At 42.8% G+C, this 20810-nt stretch overlaps 2 protein-coding genes and 1 pseudogene across 2 annotated transcripts in view; 2 read left to right on the forward strand and 1 right to left on the reverse strand.

Annotated features, from left to right (window-relative positions):
• ATM (ATM serine/threonine kinase) overlaps positions 1 to 14759 on the reverse strand; it is a 132116-nt gene extending 117357 nt beyond the window's left edge. The window contains 7 exon segments of the mRNA XM_049778655.1: positions 297 to 462; positions 2933 to 3097; positions 6143 to 6288; positions 8282 to 8394; positions 8482 to 8583; positions 14074 to 14213; positions 14732 to 14759. Of these exon segments, the coding sequence (XP_049634612.1) occupies positions 297 to 462; positions 2933 to 3097; positions 6143 to 6288; positions 8282 to 8394; positions 8482 to 8553 (662 nt within the window). The 5' untranslated portion in view covers positions 8554 to 8583; positions 14074 to 14213; positions 14732 to 14759.
• A 757-nt stretch (positions 14760 to 15516) lies between these two features.
• The window catches only part of LOC126016108 (protein NPAT), a 40218-nt gene continuing 34924 nt past the window's right edge, over positions 15517 to 20810 (forward strand). Inside the window, exon 1 of the mRNA XM_049778639.1 lies at positions 15517 to 15637. Within this exon, the coding sequence (XP_049634596.1) occupies positions 15520 to 15637 (118 nt within the window). The 5' untranslated portion in view covers positions 15517 to 15519. The remainder of the gene's footprint in view (positions 15638 to 20810) is intronic.
• LOC126016737 (uncharacterized) lies at positions 16519 to 16608 on the forward strand (annotated as a pseudogene).

The following is a 20810-nucleotide window of genomic DNA, read 5'->3' on the forward strand; positions in this document are numbered from 1 at the left end:
TCCCCCGTGCCTGCCAGGAGCTATTTCTGAGCAGACAGCCAGGAGTAACCCCTGAGCACTGCTGGGTGTGGCCCAAAAGCCAAAAAAAAAAAAAAAAGATTGGCCTTTCACTTCACAACATTTCATGCTCTATGTGACATTTAAGAAGGACCTTACCCTTCCTCTGGGAATCTTTTAAAATCAGTCAATGATTTCTAAAAACTGATAGTATTGTTAAATTATAATACTCAACACAGTCTTGTAAGGAATTCAAATGAATTTTCAATATAAATCACATAAAAAAGAGATTAGATTACCTTGCACGCTGAATAGCCTTGGGGAAAAAATCCAAGTATTTGGAATTTAATACATCAGATTGTGAACAGCATCCTTTGGCAACAGCTTGAATTATTCTAGCCAATAAAACTCTATTAATATCTGGCGAAGGTTTGAGATACAGCCTGAAGTATACAGAAAATAGTTCTGAAAAAATGAAGAAGCAAAAAATTTGCTTACTAAAAGACAAAAAAATCTATGTAACTTAAGTATCATAATTTAATTTAAATCATAATTCCAGAGACAGAAAGATATATCACCTTTGAATATTACAGAAACTCCATAAGCATTTTATTTTCTATAAAGGGACATTCAGAGAGAGGCAAGCTTGGCTTCAGAGCTTGAGATCTGAGAGTTACTTTCTCTTTAATTTTTTTTTCCCATACTACACCATAGAAACTGATAGCTTCCTCTCTAAAGCTGGATTGTATTTTACTATCATGCTATCATGCTGTTTGATTAATATGTGCACAGTGTCAACAGCAATAAGAGCCTTTGCCAGTATCCCACTTTCTTTTCTTTTCTTTTCTCTTCTTTTCTTTTTCTTTTGGTTTTTGGATCATACCTGGCAGCACTCAGGGGTTACTCCTGGCTCTTTGCTCAGAAATCGCTCCTGGAAAGTTCGGAGGACCATAGGACCATATTGGATGCCAGGATTCGAACCACCAACCTTCTGCATGAAAGGCAAATGCCTTATCTCCATGCTATCTCTCCGGCCCCAGTACCCCGCTTTCAAGTAACCCAACAAACTACAAGGAAACAAATGGAAGAACAAAATTCGTAGTCTGAGAAAATGGTTTCTCACAGCAATGACAACAGCCAGAACAACTTCATTTGTGCAGTTTGAGCCGACTAATCAAAGGCAGTGTGACAAAGAATAGGTAATCCAAGTGCCAACAGTGAGCCAAATTACTGGCAGAAAATCCAAAGCTTTTTATGATGAACAAGCTGAAGGTAAGCCAGGTCTTTGCTCAGATGAAATTCATCATCTCTATCTTGTAAGACTAGTCATCAAAAAAAAGTTCCTCAACAAAAGCAGGTTTAGGCTGAAGAGAGAGTATAGGGTAGGGTGCTTGCCTTGTACATGGCCAACCCAGGTACCGTTCCCATAATCCCATATGGTCCCTTGAGTTTCAACCAGACATGATCCCTGAATGCAGAGCCAGGAGTAAACCCTGAGCACTGCCAAATGTGTGTCTCAATTCCTATGATACACAGAAATGTGAAATGCATTGAGAATCCATTATCTCCCAAAATGAAAAGCAAAGTTGCTAACAGAATTTTGCCCCATAATTAACAAGTCCTCAGTAAAGCGAGAGAGCATAACAACCATCAGAATCTTCCTTTTAAATCTGTGACTATTTCTTCAGAAATAGTTTAAAAATCAGATATTAGAACCTGAGATGTGGCTAAGCAGCAGAGCTCTTGAACACAGAACCAGGAGGAAGCAGCTAGCACAGCTGGGTATGGCCCCAAAACAAAAAACAACAAAAATTAAGAACCAAAAAAAAAAAATTAAGAACCTAATTTCCAAACCATTTCATCATAACTGAATTTAGTTTACAAAAAACCTAAACATTGGTACTTTCTGAGGCTTTTTACTACTTAGAATATCCAAGTAGGATGGGAGAAAATATGCATTAATTTTTTAAAGTGGAAATAATAAAACTGAAGATAGCTAACTTTATGATTTCCCCTATTACTTGACAGGAGATAAAAAGGAAAAATCACACAATGCAATTACGTGATGAAAGTGCAATCTTCAGGGCTTTTAAGTTAGGGGGAAAAAAACCACCCAAATTTTTACACCATATATGTACTCCCACAGTTAAGTGGTAACAACACTGGTGTACATCCTGCAGTGAGTCTCAATGAGTCCAACTTTCCCAAATGGCCCCATTGCTGGCTTCAGATTCCATGAACATAGAATTTGAACAAGAGGCTCCAAGTATAGATGGTAAAACAGGATATTATATATTTGTCTATTTTTTTTATTTTGAAACCATATAGGATTTCCAACATCCCATATGGTCTGGAGCCTGCAAGTCATTCCTAAGTACAGAGCCAGGAGTAAGTCCTGAGTACTGTGACCCAAAAACCAAACCACCCCCACCCCGAAAATAACACCAGAGTATAGTGTAACAGATACAGCAACTGCTTTGAATGCAGCTAACCCCCGACAAACCGCAGTTCGAATCCCGGCCTCCTAGATGGTCCCCTGAACTTGACTTCTGGCTGAAGAACCAGAAAGAACCCCAGGGAGTTGCCCGATGTGACTCCTAAAAAAAAAACAAAAAAAACAAAACCACTCCCCCCTCCAAAAAAAATCGAGAAACTCCAATTCTACAAACTTCCCACTTCTCACTTGAGCACTGTTAAATTCGAGACCAGGAGACCAGAGCAATAACTTAGCAGGGAGAGCAATTGCCTTGCATGAGACCAACCCAGATTCAATCTCTAGCATCCCATACGGTTTTCCTGAGCACCACCAGGAATTATTCTGAGCGTATTCATTTGAGAGTAACCTCATTTTGATTACTCATTTTATTTTATTATTCATTATATTTCATTACCCATGAGAAAAAACAAAATCACAAACACAAATGTCAAAACATACCTAGCCACTGTTGCTGAGATATTTCACACCAGTACTTCCTCACCGAAAGAATGTCCTTGAGCAGAATATTGCTGTAGTCGGCTCCATAAATGGTAACATTAGATGAATCCTTAACTGTATCCATAATATAGTTCACGAGTTCTTGACATTTTAGTCTGGGTGCTCCTACAATAAAATGAACAAACATATGGAACTTATAAAGCTCAAAAATAAATAAGGTCTATCTGGTATGGCAACTCTATGTCAATACTAACTGGGAAATCATCACCTAAGCACATTTCATAGAACAAGGTTTAGGGGGCCGGAGAGATAGCATGGAGATAAGGCTTTGCCTTTCATGCAGAAGGATGGTGGTTCGAATCCCGGCATTCCATATGGTCCCCGAGCCTGCCAGGAGTGATTTCTGAGTGTAGAGCCAGAAGTAGCCCCTGAGCACTGGTGGGTGTGAGCCCCCCAAAAAAGAACAAGGTTTAGAAAACTAATGCTCAAAGGCAAAATTCAATCTGGCATCTCTCTTTGGAAACAGTTTTCTTTTGTCAAACAACTACTTATAAATATATTGTCTACAACTATTTTCATAAGATAGGGACAAAATGGACAACAAAGCTCAAGGGGCTGAGCACATGCTTTGCATACAAAATGCCTGGGTTTGATTTCTGCACTACATCTTTTCCTTCCTCCTTCCCAGCATTACCAGCACAGTCTAAAAATTGGGGGGAAAAAGAAAACCAAGTCCTAATCTTAGGTGGAATATATATAAAAGCAATCACGTTCTGCCCCCAGCAATTCTCAACATAACATTAGTTATTATTTTATTTAAAAAAATAACTTTTATTTTAGGGGCCGGTGTGGTGGCGCAAGCGGTAGGTTGTTTGCCTTGCAAACGCTAACCTAGCATGGACCTCAGTTTGATCCCCTGGCATCCCATATGGTCCCCCAAGCTAGCAGCGATTTCTGAGCATCACCAGGTGTGGCCCAAAATCCAAAAAAAAAAGACACTTTTATTTTAAAAGTTTATTTGTATATTTTATGAAAATTAATTAATTATAATTTCAATATTTTAATATTTGGCATATAAAATTACTTCAAATCCTATAAAGTGTTTATATGACATATAAATACATGCAGCAGCATCTTTTACAGCTTTGTCTATTTATCAGAAGTCCCAAAATGGTTATCATTTATCATTTATAGCATAAATGATTATCTTTTGTTGCTTGCTTTGTTTTGGAAGCCACATCCAGGAGTACTCTGAGGTTACTCTTGGCTCTGTGCTAGTGTCTCACCTGGCAATGTTCTGGGACTAAATATTGTCAGGAATCTAGGTGGAGTTAGGACATGCAAGATAAGTACCTTAACCCCTAGGCAGGGGTCTGTAACCTTTAAAACATAAAAAGTCACTTTTCCAAAAGAAAAAAAACCTGGGAGCCTCAAAACATTAAAGAGTCACTTGGACTCGTTTCCAAAGGAAAAAAAAAAAACCTGGGAGCCTCAAAACATCGCAACATTTAAACAAATAGAGCACTGCATACATTGTTTCTTATCTTAATGCTAGATACAGGATCGAGCAGTTAGCTGTCTGAAGGAAAAATAACTTTTTCACTTAATAACGTAAAATATACTTGTGCAAATTAATAGCCAATTAAAATATTTAAGTGATACTGCTTCCTGCCTCCCTGATATTGACCCTGATGTCAGAACCAAGGCAAAGTTTCAAAAGAGCAGCATGTGGAGCCGCAGGTTGCCGACCCTTGCCCCTAGAGTAAGTATCTCGTATCTCTCTGGCCCTGAATATTCTTTTTTTTTTTTTTTTTTTTTTTGGTATTTTGGGCCATACCCAGTGATGCTCAGGGGTTATTCCTGGCTATGCGCTCAGAAATCACTCCTGGCTTGGGGGACCATTTGGGACACCAGGGATCAAACCAAAGTTTGTTTTGCAAGGCAAAACACCCTACCACTGTGCTATCACTTCAGCCCCTGGATATTCTTTTTGTTTTTGTTATGGGTCACACCCTGTGACAATCAGGGCTTAATCCTGGTTCTGGGTTTTGCATGCAGGAACCCAAGGTTCAATCCTTGGCACCATGTGGTATCCCAGTGCCAAGTAGGGCACTGCTTGCTACCCCCCAAGCACAATCTGGGTCTAGTCTGAATTCCAAAAAAAAAACAGACAAAAAATAGTGTGAATCTTGGTTGTCACGTAAGATGTGATCTTAGTGTTACAGTAGATAATGAAAAAGATGCCAGCCCACTCTGCACCAGTCACAACACTTCTTTTAGTTCCACCTTTTGAGAGAGAACATTAGATCAATGACTATAGAAAAGGGAATGAAATATAAACCAAGTAGCTGAAAGAAGGTGATCTATAGAGCTTACAGAAGAGAACTTAGAGCTTCAAAGCAGTCTTTAGTACCTTAAATGCCACCCTGAAAAAAATGATTATGTCTCAGAAGACAGATTATCTTTCTCTAGCATTAAAGCTATTCAAAGAGAAGAAAAAATGCTCAAAAGGCAAATTTAATCTTTAAAAGTACCTAAGTATTTGGAACATACATAGAAGAAATCTAAAAAAATAATGGTGATTTCAAATAAGTTTTCATTCTTTCCAAAGATTCTATTATCCCAAACTATAAAGTCTCCAAATAGTCTTCTAACTTACAGTATTAAAAATCATCTTATTCTTAAATGGGGCCGGAAAGATAGCATGGAGGGAAGGTGTTTGCCTTTCATGCAGAGGTCATCGGTTCGAATCCCGGCGTCCCATATGGTCCCCCGTGCCTGCCAGGAGCAATTTCTGAGCCTGGAGCCAGGAATAACCCCTGAGCACTGCCGGGTGTGACCCAAAAACCAAAAAATAAAATAAAAATGAAAAAAAAATTTAATAGCACAGCGGTAGGGCATTTGTCTTGCACGTGAGCAACCCCAGAGGAACCATGGTTCGAATCCCAGCATCCCATTTGGTCCCCCAAGCCTGCCAGGAGCAATTTCTGAGCACAGAGCCAGGAGTAACCGAGTGCTGCCAGGTGTGACCCATGACCCAAGAACCAAATATATAAATAAATACACTTACATTTAAAGATATATATATAAAATCATAAGTAGCTGAAAGTAGTCAATTTTATCTTCTTTCTCACTGTACTGAGTACCCCAAGAGCAAACTCACACAACAGTACATCTTTAGGCAATTTGTTTATAATAAACATCACTTACGTTTATTTGCACACTTGATGAAGTATTTGACCAGGCTGCTGATTTCCTTCATCTTGTTCTGTCTGGATGTTTGTACTGAGGTTGACACATTCGGTTTGGCTGTTCTCAGACATTCTGTTTCTTTCTGAATGTATTTCTGTAAAAATCTTCAAGGAAACAAAAGGGAGTTTTAGAAACTCACTGATTGCTTGATTACAATAGTTTCAGAAAACTCTTTGTGGGGCAGGTGAGGTGGCGCTAGAGGTAAGGTGTCTGCCTTGCAAGCTCTAGCCAAGGAAGGACCGCAGTTCGATCCCATCCCATATGGTCCCCCCAAGCCAGGGGCAATTTCTAAGCGCTTAGCCGGGAGTAACACCTGAGCATCAAATGGGTGTGGCCCAAAACAACAACAACAACAACAACAAAAAGAAAAAAAAAGAAAACTCTTTGTACCATCATAAGAATAGCTTTTCAGGGGCTGGAAAATTAGCAATGCAGGTTGGGCATCTGCCTTGCATGCGACTGGCCAGGGATTGACAAAAAAAAAAAAAAAAAAAAAGAATCAGAACAGCTTTTCTACCATATTGCTTCATTGAAACAAATCTCTCTGCAGGTCTAAACCTTCCCATGATCAGCTAGGAATGCCAAATGCATTATCTTGCCTTCATGTTTAATTTAAGAAAAATAGTTCTCTGTTCAGTTATCAACAATATTTGATATAAGCAATATGAAGTAACCAGAGGAAAAGATCTACATACTGTCCCTGTTATTCCCAGTTATATACTCAATGTTGCACCAATAGGAGCTAAAGATAAAACAAGAATACATTTCTTAACCACAGATGTCTTTTTTAATTTTTCCGTAATCCTTATTATTTAAAAAATTTTAGGAGCTGGCAGCTAGAGTGATAGCACAGTGAGTAGGGCATTTGCCTTGCACACAGCCAACACTCTATATCTAGCTCTAGATTGATACCACAGCTAAAAATTATGCCTTAATGTATCAGCTGTCATTCTAATCTTCCTCATGCCTGTATCCTGATATCTGTATTTATAACTGCAGTCATATGAAACTATGCTAACTCCCTATACTTTTATTACAATTTGATATATGGCAGTTACCTAGAGTAATATTTGAAGATATCAAAGTAATTCTTAAGTATTCATAATTAATTTTGTTCTCTAACTTCAAGTGTTATAAACTGCTGTTTATAAAAGAAATTCCAGGGACAGAGAGATAGTAGAATGGCTTTACATGCAGCTCACCTGGGTTCAATCTCTGGAATGCTATACAATCCCTTGAGAACTGTCAGGAGTAATTTCTTTTTTCCTTTTTTTTTTTTTTTTTTTTTGTTTTGTTTTGTTTTGGTTTTTGGGTCACACCCAGAAATCACTCCTGGCAGGCTCCGGGGACCATATGGGATTCCGGGATTCGAACCACCATCCTTCTGCATGCAAGGCAAATGCCTTACCTCCAAGCTATTTCTCTGGCCCCTGTCAGGAGTAATTTCTGAGTGTAGAATCAAGAATAAGCCCTGAGCATTGCCAGGTCTGGAGCCCACACCTCGTCGATTTTTTTTAATCTTCAGAGATATGTCTGAGGCTTTTACTGAATAAATGATTTAAATTTTTTAACTTTGGGAAGCAAGAGAGACAATACAGTAGGCAAGGCTTGCTTTGTACACAGCTGACCTAGGTTCAATCCTCAGCATCTCATATGGCCATCCAAGCCTTGCCAGTAGAGATTCCTGAGTGTAGAGTCAGGAGTAAGTCTTGAGTACCAAGGGGTGACCCCCCCAAACAAACAAAATTACATTTTTAACTTTTCCCCCATTAATATCCTTTAAAAATGTTTCAGGGGCCAGGGAGATAGATCTAGGGGTAGGAGCTCATGTTTTGCAGTAGTAACTGTGGATTCAACCTCTGAGTACCTTTGGAAGTAACCCTCAAACACTGAGCTGAGCGTGGTTCCTGAGCAGATTGGTCTCTATCCGTGCCCCAAATAAGACAGAATAAATCACACTTTGGATAACAATTAAGCAACAACGCCATATGCAATGCACAATGCTATATAGAGAAGCAAAGACAGAGCAGCCTTAAACATGCTATGGCAACAGACATATGAGAAAACAAAAACGGTAAACTAATTATAATAGAATACCTAAAAACGGCATCCCAATTCAAATATTTCCCTTGTCTGGAATCTGAATGCCGATCTAAATGTTGAACAGTTTCAGGGTCTCGAATCAGACGCTTAAATTTTTCAACTTCTTTCTGAAAATGAAAAAAAAAAAAAGACAGATGAATGTGCTACCAACAAATTTGTTTTCAAGAAAAGGTTGAATTTCAGTGATTTTCTACCCTTCGTTCTGTAGCTCTGTCATGTTCCAGATGCCGGCAGCAAACAAGCAGATCATTAAGTGCGAGGCTCATGATTCAGCATTTCAGAGTACGTATGACTGTCTGTAAAAAAGCATAGGCAGAGTTATTTCAGATTGTGGAAATTATCTATAGTTACTACATAGTTAGATCTAACTACAACTGGAGGTTCACTATGATCAAAGGTAGCATGATTTTTCTTATTAAGATCTTTATATTTTAATTGAGATTTTCTTAAAAGGAAGAAACACAAGTGTGCCATTTACTTAGCAAAATAAAAATTTATAAAGTATATGGGGACAGAATGATAAAATAGTAGCTAGAACACTCACTGGCCTGACACACAGTTGACCCAAGTTCAATCCCCAGCACCCCATATGGTCCCCTAAGTCTGCTAGAAGTGATCTCTGGGTACAGAGGCAGGTTTGGCCCAAACCACTCTCCCCCAAAAAACGTTTATAAAGCATAATTACTCTACAACAGGCTATAATTGTTTTTTTAATTTTTGGGTCATACCCAGCAGCGCTCAGGGTATGCCTGGAATAGAACGGGAGTCTGTCCAGGGTTGGCTAAGTGCAAGGCGAATGACCTACTGCTGTGCTATTGCTTCAGCCCCTATATTTCATTATTTTGATGCTTCTAAGAAACATGAAATTTAAGTCATAATATTAAAGATATTTATAGCTCAAAGGGCTACAGAACATGCTCTGCAAACAGGAGTTCCAGCTGTGGCCCCAGGGTTGCCATGTGCTATGCCAGGAACAGCCCTCAAGCAGCACAATGTATTTTCCAGGAACAAGCAGAAAGATGAATGCAAGACATGCAAACATAATGAAATGAACACTAAAAAATTTAAAACTAATGTCAATACCCCTAGTACCCCTAAAGGCACTTTCTGTGACCAGAATGATTAGATAGCTCAACTGGCTAAGTACAAACACTGTGATACCTGATATAGCATGCCCCTCCCAGTCCACCCACCACCAAGTTGGAAGTAGCTCCTAAGCACCACTGGATATGGGCCCTAACCCAAAATAAAGTGGGGAAAAAAAGTTTTATAATCTTTCTTATGTTTGGGAAATGCCTTGCAGTAGTTATCAGATCTTGGTAAACCTTGCTGAGAACTAAGCATCTCAAACAGCTTTATTTTTTGTTTTGTTTTAGGGTCATACCCAGTAGTTGGGGAATGCTGGCAGTAATGTTCCAATGTGTTGGGGCTGGAGCAGTGGCGCAGCCATAAGGTGTTTGCCTTGCCCGCACTAGCCTAGGACGGACCAAAGTTTGATCCTACGGCCTCCCATATGGTCCCCCAAGCCAGGAGTGATTTATGAGCACATAGCCAGGAGTAACCCCTGAGCGTCACTGGGTATGCCCCCCCCACCGCCAAAAAAAAAAAAAAAAAAAAGTAATGCTCACAATGTGGCATAGGAAATTGAAACTGGGCCTCCTGCATACAAAACATTTTATCAAGGATGAGATAGAATAGTGGGCAGGGTACTTGCTTTGCACATAGCTGACAAGGTTTGATCCCTGGCACCCAATACTGTACCCCAGGTTCTGCCAATAGAAATCCCTGGGCCTGGAGAGATAGCACAGCGGCGTTTGCCTTGCAAGCAACCGATCCAGGACCAAAGGCGGTTGGTTCGAATCCCGGTGTCCCATATGGTCCCCCGTGCCTGCCAGGAGCTATTTCTGTAACCCCTGAGCAACACCGGGTGTGACCCAAAATAAAAAAAAAAGAAAAATCCCTGAACACAGAGGAAGAAATAGCAATGACATTTCCACCTCCACACATAAAATGAGCAAAGCATGTGCTTAGCCCTGAGCTATTTCTTCACATCTTTTGGCTTTACAGTTCTCATTTAATACTCTAAAAATAGGAGTAAGGACCAGAGATGGTACAAGACTAAGACACTTTGCCTTACATGCAGCCAACTCTGATTCTATCCCCAGCACCAAATATGGTCAGTCCCCTGAGCACTATCATGAGTAGTTACTTTTAGGTTTTGTGGTCCCAACCCACCTCACACCCCAAAAAAGGAGAAAAAGGACTACATTAATAAACAAAGAGGAATTATACCTATGAATACTTAGCTTATTTGCATAATATAAGGAGAACAGTGGATAAATTATTTAGCACGAGAAAGTTTTGAATTATCTACCATTTTTCTCCCCATTCATTTAAATTCTACTCAATATTTCAAGATCAGTTATTCTGCCTAGTTTTCTTCCTCCCTTTTCGGTTTTTTTGGTCACACCCACAGGCACTCATGGCTTACTCTTGGCTCTGCACTGCAGCAGTATATGGGATGCTGGGGTCAACTGTATGCAAGGCAATCACTGTGCTACCAATGAAAGCAAAAGTCCCACCTCTACCCTTCTTGCTCTGGCCCTACTTTACCCTTTTTATCTCACAAAATCTTACAACTGGGAGGAACTAAGAGACCATTAAACTTTCCTGATAAAGGAAGAAAGGCTCACACAAAATTACTTTTCTTTTTTTTTTTTTTTTTTTTTTTTTTTTTGGTGATGGGGGTGGGGACACTGCTATGCTCAGAGCTCAGGGATAATACCTGGTAGTAACTAGAGACCATTATGGTACTGGTGATGAAACTAGGGTCAGTGTGAAGGCAAATACCCTAATGCTGTTCTATCTTTTCAGTCCTTTCTTCCTTTTCTTGAACACTCTGTGAAAGCAAATTATCTAATAGTCCATGTATTGGGTTCAATCTTTGACACCCTATGTGGTCCACAGAGCCCAACAGGAGTGATTCCCGATCTCAGAGCCAGAAGAAAGTCCTGAATATGGCCTTATGTGGTCCCCAAACTCCCCCAAATGTGTCTTTTGGCAAATAGCTCTAATTCTTCCTCCGCCTGTATTCACTGGCTGTTCTTCAGACCAGTTTATCACTAACACTATGACGGATTACAGATTAAATATCTTTTTTTATTTTTGAGTTTTGGTTTGTTTTTTGTTTTGTTTTGGGGCCATACTTGTCAATGCTCAGGGGTTATTCCTGGCTCTGTAACCAGAAATCGCTCCTGGCAGGCTGGGAGAACCATAAGGGATACCGGGAATCAAACCCTCAGTCAGTCCAAGGTCGGCCACGTGCAAGTCAAATGTGTTATCATTGTGCTGTCACTCTGGTCCTAGATATGTGTTTTTAGTTTGGTCATTAACCTCTCAACAACAGGACTGTCATTTTAATTTTTCTGATCCTTGTCTAGAATTTGCCCTCTCTCTTGTTTAATCTAAATTTAACCTTCTTGACTAATAAGTCAACAATATTACACCACAGCAGTATCCAAAAAACAGGTAAGCAGCTTTATTCTTTTTTTTTTTTTTTTTTTTTTTTTTTTGGTTTTTGGGCCACACCCTGCAGTGCTCAGGGGTTAATCCTGGCTGTCTGCTCAGAAATAGCTCCTGGCAGGCACGGGGGACCATATGGGACACCGGGATTCGAACCAACCACCTTTGGTCCTGGATCGGCTGCTTGCAAGGCAAACGCCGCTGTGCTACCTCTCCAGGCCCAGCAGCTTTATTCTTAAAAATATTATAGATGTTATTTGCGATTTGAAAAATATGCATGGTAACTGAACATGTGACACTTCTGGGAAAAGGCATCCCCAAACTTTGCTCTGTCTCCCTGTTCCATTTCTCAGAGACTGCTTTGAAGAAAATGAAATATGATATTATTCACATGAATAGGAAATGGATATGCCAAAACATGCCAATGGTACTTTCTGGGCTATTGTATTTGACAAACTGTTAGAAGCTACTGGACAAATGATGACCTAAACTAGGGATCTCAAACTCGCAGCCCGCGGGCCGCAAATGGCCCTCTGTACAACATTGTGTGGCCCTGCCCTAGAGGAATCTTTTTTTGTTTTGCTTTGTTTTGCTTTAGTTGTTGGGTCACACCCACCAATGTTCAAGGCTTACTACTGACTTTGCACTCAAGGATCACCCCGACTTTGCCTCTTGCGGCCCCCAGGTAAATTGAGTTTGAGACCCCTGTCCTAAACACAAATCCTACCTGCATGGAGTCATAGCTAATGAGGGAGGGGGACGATAAGAAAAAAAACCAAAAACACCTGCCAAAATCAAATTGTAATAGATGACTAAAGTGAAAGGATTCTTTACTAATAGGAAATAACAATGGAGATCATTTTTTACATACTAGCAGAAAACAGATCTCTGAGGAGGTATAACAAAATCAAGATCTGAAAGAACTGATGTCAATTTGAGAAAAGAGCTAGAGGACTGACATTTAAGGAAATAAAATAAAATAAAATAAAAGGGTCCTACAAATGGCGAGGACATTTGCATTACATGCAGCCAACAAGGATTCAAACCCAGTATTCTCATATGGTCTCCAGAACCTGCCAGGAGAAATTTCTCAGTATAGAGTCAGGAGTAACTTCTAAGTGCGTCTGGGTGTGGCTCCGAAACAAAACAAACAAACAAATAAAGGTAAAACTCCTGGTGAGGGGGAGAAATCAGCAAAGTTCAGAGTTTTACCAGATAAAGTTGAATTCAAACAACATACTAATCCAGTGCTAAGTAAGGGCAGGAGAATTTTCAGCAAGTAGGGTTCCTGAAGGAAGCTGCTTGTTTGCAAGGAATCAAGAGTGATTCCTGAGAAGAAAGTGAGGACCAAGTCCTGAGCACTGCTGTGTATGGCTCAAAAAAACAAGTCAAACAAACATAAAAGATTCCACTCCCAGAGGGCACTAAAAAAATATGCGTTTCTACATAACCTTTGAATTGGCAAATTCAATGTTTCTTTTAAGATCTCAGCTAATATCCTTTTGCAGAATAATGCCTACAGCTCTGCAAAAAAAAAAAAAAAAAAGAAAGAAAGAAAAAAAATCCGGGCCTAAAAAGATGCCAGACATTATTGGTCAGAGTAGCACATATTTGGCTCTGTAACCAAATGGTATACCATTAGGATCACCACTTACAAACTGTTTTTACACCTTCGTAAACCTCAGTTTCTCAGTCATAGAATGAAAGCCTAGTGTATCTATCTCAAATCTTTTTTTGTTGGTTTGTTTTTGTTTTTTGGGCCACACCCGGTGGCACTCAGGAGTGACTCCTGGCTATCTCAAATCTTTAAGATATCTTAAGTGTAGAGCCAACACAGGGATTGAAACACAGCACATAAATGTTAGCAATTATCTATCACTTGTTTTCATCAGGATCTTTTGATGCTTCTTCTACCCACACGTGAAAAATAAAAACAAAAACAATCCTTGCTTCCTGGTTTTTCAGTTTTCTTCCAGGGTGATCTCACCTACTGTTAAGATTTCCATTAAGTTAAAAATGCCAAAGTTAAAAGTACCAGAACACACTCTAGATATGCAGGAGCCATAGCCTAAGCTTTGTACCTTTCAAGTGCATTCCCCCTCCAGGCTAGAAAGTCAGTATTTTTCTAGGAAAGGAATTTATTACTCAAACTGCGCTGATGCTCCCTGCTAGCAGTTGCATTGCCCAAGAACCACAATCATTGTACTCTACTGTAGCATTTTATGACCAGGTCCGTTATGTCTTTTAACTCATCTGTACCTTACCTGTACCTACATTTGACTTAAAGTAAAAACTGCAGCGACCAGTTTTCAAGAGTGCTTGTCAGGGGGGCAATAATCATCTCAGGGTAAAGAAAATCCAAGGAGAAAGAAGATCACAGGGCTGCTGTCAGAATCCAAAACTCCTGCAGAAGATGAAATTATAATTTAAGCCTAAATCCATGAATCCCGATTTTAAAAAAAAGCAAACCCTAATGATGGGGAGGGAAGTGGTAGGGGAGGCAGATGAGCTTTAAACCAGCTAGTTAGCATGGAGGTAAAGCATTTGACTTGCATGCAGGACGGGGGTTCGAATCCCGACATCCCATGTGGTTTCCCCTAAGCCTGCCAGGAGCACTTTCTGAGTGCAGAGCCAGGTGTGGCAACCCCCATCCCAAATGTAAATAAAATAAAAGGGTAACGAGGGAGATTTCATAATCTGGACACGATGCAAGCCTAAATCCGCAAGAGAGCACTGTTGAGCAAAGTTGAGGGGGAAACTTGTAAGAGGAAATCCAGGCTGAAGCGATTCAAGAGGAGCTGGAAGAATGCACTGAGTGTAGGCTTGGAGTAGGTAGAGAGGAGGCCAGAGACGCTTTGCTTCGGGGCACCTACGCAGAAAACATCTGGAGGGTCCAGACGGCGCAGCAATCTTTGCTCCTACCGCAGGCCTCACACACGGAGTCCAAAACGGGGACGGCTATGGATGGGGGGGGCAGCTTCTATCTGCAAGCAGCACAGGTGATCGCAGCTGCTCTGCTCCGCAAGGCGCAGAATCCCACTTCCGGTTCCAACCCAAGCGCGACCCTCGTAGCCTAAGGGAAGCCCGCGCGAGAAAGCGGCAAAAAAGAACGCTCCGCCCCCGGCGCGCCAAATCTCGCACTCCCGCTCCCACCACCTCGCGCGCCCACGCTCACGCCGCCAAAATAGTGGGCGGGGCAGAGCCATCGCGCATGCGCCAAGCCGGCCAATGAGGACACGAACGTTCGCTCCCTCCTTAGAGCCCGCCGCAGCCCTTTTTTTAACTCAACTAGGGCAAGGGGCGGAAGTGACGTCACGTCTCCGACGCGCCGAGGCGGATTTCTAGTGGCGTATTGCTTCTTTGATTGGCTAGATTGGAACTAAAGAGCGGGGACAAGCAGCGAAGGCGCCTGTTATTGGCTGACGTGCAGCTGAAGAGGCGGGGCTAACAGCGGCTCATTCGGAGCCGTCCCTGGGCCTCTTTTCTTTTTTTTCAACCTCAGCGAAGACTAGGGGCGGAAGTGACGTCACGCCTCGACGCGCCGAGGCGGGTTTCTAGAGGCGCCTTGCCTCTTTGATTGGCTAGATTGGCACTAAAGAGGCGGGCGTAGCAGCGACGGCGCCTGCTATTGGCTGGCGCGGAGCTAAAGAGGCGGGGCTAAGCGCGGCGGATTCGGCGCCGTCGCCCGCCGCCTCGACTAGGACCGGGAGATGCGATGCGGCGCTGGAGCTGTGGCGGCGGTGGTGCCTCGTCTCTCGTCTCCTTCGGCCGTTCTTCCCGCGGCTTCGGTCATGTTGCTGCCTTCCGACGTGGCCCGGCTGGTGTTGGGTAAGAGGGAGCGAGGGAGACGCTTGGAGACACAACACGACCTGAGGGGCCGCCCCGAGGTGGGGAAGGAAGGAAGGAAGCCTGGAAGCCTGGGCGTGAGTGCGGCGGTGGCTCCCCGTCTCCTGCTCAGGCTCAGGCCCAGGCTCAGGCTCAGGCAGTGGCTCGGGGTCTTGCAGCTTGCTTTGTACTGGGCCGCTCCGCGCGCCCGGGGAGAAGCGCCTGAGGCCTAGCCCGGGCGGGTCAGTGGGATTTGCAGGACGGGCGGGCGGGCGGACCCCGTTCTTTTGCAGCCCCTTCCTTCTTCAAGATCTGGACCTTCTGACAGCCAGCGGAAAGACAGACTTCGCTCAAGCCTCGAAACCCGGGCTTTCCAGACGCCTGGAGGCCCCCCAGACTCGGCCTCCCTCTCTTTGGACGGCTCAGACGTTTTGGGGGAGCCCTCCCCCCTGAGGAAGTCGTTTCTTGGGGATCATCACAGACCTTCCACCCGGAAAAGGAAAAGGAAAATGCCCGTCCCGCGCGCACGCTTGCGGGGCAGACTTCCCTCGATGCCAGAGCCAGGCCTGCCTTCCTTCTGGGGTCCTGTGGACGTAGGTCCTGTTGTTTGGCTCCCCGGAGGAATCGGGAGCCCCAGGCTGCCTTTAGGGCGTCAGTGATCCCCACATCTGTGCTCATGCTGAGCCCTTTCCTGGCGAGCCACTTTTTATTTAGGGGGTGAACTAGGTTCGTGCTAGTGCCAGAGCGCTGTTTTGCAGGAAGAAGAGGGTGATGTGATTCCACCACCCATTTATTTAGTCATTGTTTTTTCGGGGGAGGGTCACACCCAGCAGCGCTCAGGGGTTACTCCTGGCTTCTACCCTCAGAAATCGCTCCAGGATTGGATCTTTTTCTGGTTCCTAAGCATGATGGTCGGGTTTTCACACGTCTGTGTGGTGTGATATGTGCCTCCTTTCAACCTTGTTGACATGAAAAAAAGAAAAAGAAAAGAAATCGCTCCTGGCAGGCTCAGGAGACCATATGGGATGCCTGGATTCGAACCAACGTCCTTCTGCATGCAAGGCCAACGCCCTATCTCCATGCTATCTATCCGGCCTCCTCCACCACCCATTTAAAAGAAGCGAGTGACTCGGGCTTATTAAAGTCTGTTGTTCATCCCGCTTCCCCCGTTGCCTTTGCTCTCTAAATTGCACGGGAAGTCTTGGTGAACCTAGACGTGTATTTGAGGAGAAAGCTAGTGGCCTTGTTGATGCCGGTAGAGGTACAGAGCTGGGGGTGCAAACGTCAGGAAGATCTTGGACTGTCGCCGATAACGTTGACGGGGTCTTTCTTTCCTGCTGCCAAGTGTTGGGAGCTTCTCTGTGTTTGAGTTCCGATCCTGTAGTTGGCCTGTAGAGTTCTACAGTTTTCTCCCCCCACTACAGCATTTTGGGTGTTGGGGTCCAGGGAATTAGAGGCCCCTGCGCTTGGTGAGGGTGTTGAGTAGAATCTCTGAACTGTCGGGGTTGGATCCCATCCTCTGTCTACTTGTGACCATGAAAAAATGTGGTAAAGGCTACCATTACCCCCCTAAGAACCACTGATGACGTTGGTTTTTGTTTGGGGGGCCACTGCCAGCATTTATTCCTGGCTCTGCACTCAGCAGTCACTCCTGGTGGGCTGTGAGGAATCTTAGAACAGTGTTTTTCAACCTTTTTGTGCAAAGGCATACTTTTTTCATGAAAAAAAATCACGAGGTACACTATCATTAGAAAATGTTAAAAAGGGCCCGGAGAGATAGCACAGCGGCGTTTGCCTTGCAAGCAGCCGATCCAGGACTTAAGGTGGTTGGTTCGAATCCCGGTGTCCCATATGGTCCCCCGTGCCTGCCAGGAGCTATTTCTGAGCAGACAGCCAGGAGTCACCCCTGAGCACCGCCGGGTGTGGCCCAAAAACCAAAAAAAAAAAGAAAGAAAGAAAGAAAGAAATTGTTAAAAAAAAATTTTTTTAACTCTGTGCATACTATATACATAAAATAATTCTCTTGAATAGGAATCAAATAAACACAAATTATTTTATAATACTGTATTATGAAATAATCTAATGATTGGTCTATTTGTGAGCCGAAGCCGCATGTAACAGATGAAATTGGAATTTTTCTCATGGCACGCTAGTGTGTCGCTCGCGGCACAGGCACAGTGGTTGAAAATGCTTAAAAAATGCTGGGGGTTGATCTATGCCATATTCACTGTACTGTGCTTCCAGCCCCAAGATCCACTGATTTTAAGTCAACTTATGGGAGCTGGTGATAGAACTCAGTGGTAGAGCACATTATAAAGACTGGGTTTGGTCCCTGATACTTCTTCCCCTGCCCAAGAAAGTTAAAAGAATACTAATGGAATTTCCATCTAGAATGTTTTACACTCACATATGACTTCTCCAACTGGCCACGCTATTTGAATTCCTAGGTATTTTTTTTAATTGAAGAGAGCCTAGTTGTTTCTTTCTTGGGAGTTGATGCCATACTAGCAAATTTCCTTATATGGTGCCAGACAACAAACCTAGGTCCTCCATGCACAGGCAAGTACCTTAATATTCCTATCGTATCTATCTGACAAATCACTATTTCTTAAAGTTGTTTTCTATTGGTTTTCCTTTTCATCACCCCAGTCATATGCCTCCTCTTTGTTACCCCAGAACCATTGTTATGGCCTTTTGTAATCTTGGAATTTCTTGCTTTTAAATATACCTTCCTAAATTACTCAAAAGTAGAAGGAATTTTGGTTGTGCAAAGACTAAAAGAATTTCCACACTTGTTAGTCTTATCTTTATTTTAGCTTGATATTGTTTTATGAGAGGTGAAGGTTGGACCACATAGAGATGCTGCTCCTGGCTGTGCATACAAGAGTCATTACTGTGATGTTTGGGGGACCATGTGCAGTGCTCAGGTGTTTAACCCAGGTCAACAGAATGTAAAGCATAACTTATTTCAAAGTCTAGCGCCTTAAAATATTAAATATTTTGTTAGGATTCTCCGACCAGTGCCCACTCCCTATCTTAAAAACCCTCGGTCCTTTTCTTCGTAGTTTTCTGTCACCAAATTTTGGGGGTGCTTAGAATGTAAGAGGTGTCAAATTCATATGATAGAAAATTTCTCTCTTTAGGACTCAATATTTCCCCCATCTCAAGGGTCTTGATTAAGCAACTGGAGGTTGCATTCACTTAGCACACAATTTGCACTTAGCACATACCAGTAGTTGCACACTTTTCTTGGTTGTGCTCAGAGATTGCACACTTTTTTGTGGTACTTGGGACCCCCAGTAGTATTGCTATTAGGATTAATAGTGTTTGGAAGTTAGGTGCTCTCAGTCATCTCTGGACTCACACACCCCATACCTCCCATAGTTTAATTTCTTTTTTGTTTTTGTTTTGGGACTGTGCTCAGGGCTTACTCCTGGCTCTTTGTTTAGGGATCACTCCTGGCAGGACATGACAGGGGACCACATGTGTTCCTGGGGTTTGAATTCCATTGGCTACATGCAAGACATGCATATTAAGTATTCATAATGCTCTGTAACCATCACCCTCCTTTAGAACTATTTCATCTTCCCAAACTGAAACTTACTCTTCTGTCGTTTTTTATTTTGTTGTTTTTTTGGGCCATACCCAGCAGCACTCTGGGGTTATTCCTGGATCTGTGCTCAGAAATCACTCCTGGCAGGTATGGGGAACCATATGGGATGCTGGGATTTGAATCACTGTCTCTCCTGGGTTGGTCACTTGCAAGGCAAACACCCTGCTGCTGTGCTATCACTCCAGCCCCCCCCCCCTTTTTAATATTTTGGGCCACATGTGCACATGTAGTGACTCTCGGGTTACTCTTGGCTATTTGCTCAGAAGTCGTTCCTGGCTTTGGGTGATCATATGGGATGCAGGGAATTAAACCCAGATCCATCCTAATTCAGCCACCTGCAAGGCAAGCACCCTACTGCTGCCTTATCACTCTATTCCCTGAAACTTGTTTGGGGCTACACCCAGTGACTGACGCTCAGGGGTTACTCCTGGCTATGCCTCAGAAATCGCTCCTTGCTTGGAGGACCATGTGGGACTCCTGGGAATCGAACCATGGTCCATCCTAGGCTATTGTGCACAAGGCAAATGCCTTACCACTTATGCCACCACCCTAGCCCCCTGAAACTTACTTTTAACCTGTGATTATTGAACAGCTTTCAAGAATTTGTGGAGTCCCTTAGACTTATATTTTCTTCCCTTTTTTGGTGGGGTGGAATGGGGTCCATACCCACAGTGTTGATTGTCTATTTCTGGCTCTGCTCAGGTCTTACCAGTGCTTGAGGAACCATATGTGGTATTGGGAATTGACTGCATGCAAAGTAAGTACCTGACCCCTCCTTTTTTTGGAGCAGGGGTTTGGTCACACCGCAGTGCTCAGGTTACTCCTGGCTCTAGCTCAAGAAATCGTTCCCGGCAGGCTGGGGGGAATCATATGGGATGCTGGGATTCGAACCACAGTCCTTTTGCATGCAAGGCAAACGCCCTACCTCCATGCTATCTCCTTTTTCTTTTTGAATTGCATCCTCACCTGGGAGAATTTAGCAGAAGCACTGGGGTGGTGCTCTGGGGAGCATGTGCCATCAAGAATCCAACTCAGGATCCATATTAGCCAGATTCTCTGCCACTTTAGCTATCTCCATCAGCACACTTCCCCAGCTCTCCAATTGCCCAGAAAAAAAGACTCTTTAGGGGTTTATGTGTAAGTGGAAGCATTTTTGTAGGTTGTATTGAAGAGTCCAGGACGTTGTTTAGACTGAATAGATTTGTTCCTTTTTAGCTTGAGCTTTCACAAGGGAGTTAATGAGTAAGTTGTTTACAGAGGTAATCAAAGGTTTCTACTGAGTAGCTTGCAGATTCACTTCATGCAAGATGGAAAGGAGTCTGATGAGAGACCAACAGTCTCAAGATTTTTCCAAAGCTGATCCTATGGAAGAAAGAAGTATCTTCTTCCAGCTGCCCTCCATCCTCCTCCTGGTAATTAACCAGCCAGAAACTCCAACCTGAATTTTAGCATACACTTCCTAAATGGAATCTGCTTTCCTTTCCTACACTGCAGAGTATGGGCAAGGCAAAGAATTGATCACAGGCATACAGAATGGGGACCTATAACAGATCAAAGCCACTG

Source organism: Suncus etruscus, chromosome 8, assembly GCF_024139225.1.
Source record: "Suncus etruscus isolate mSunEtr1 chromosome 8, mSunEtr1.pri.cur, whole genome shotgun sequence".
In the NCBI taxonomy this organism is placed as follows: domain Eukaryota; kingdom Metazoa; phylum Chordata; class Mammalia; order Eulipotyphla; family Soricidae; genus Suncus; species Suncus etruscus.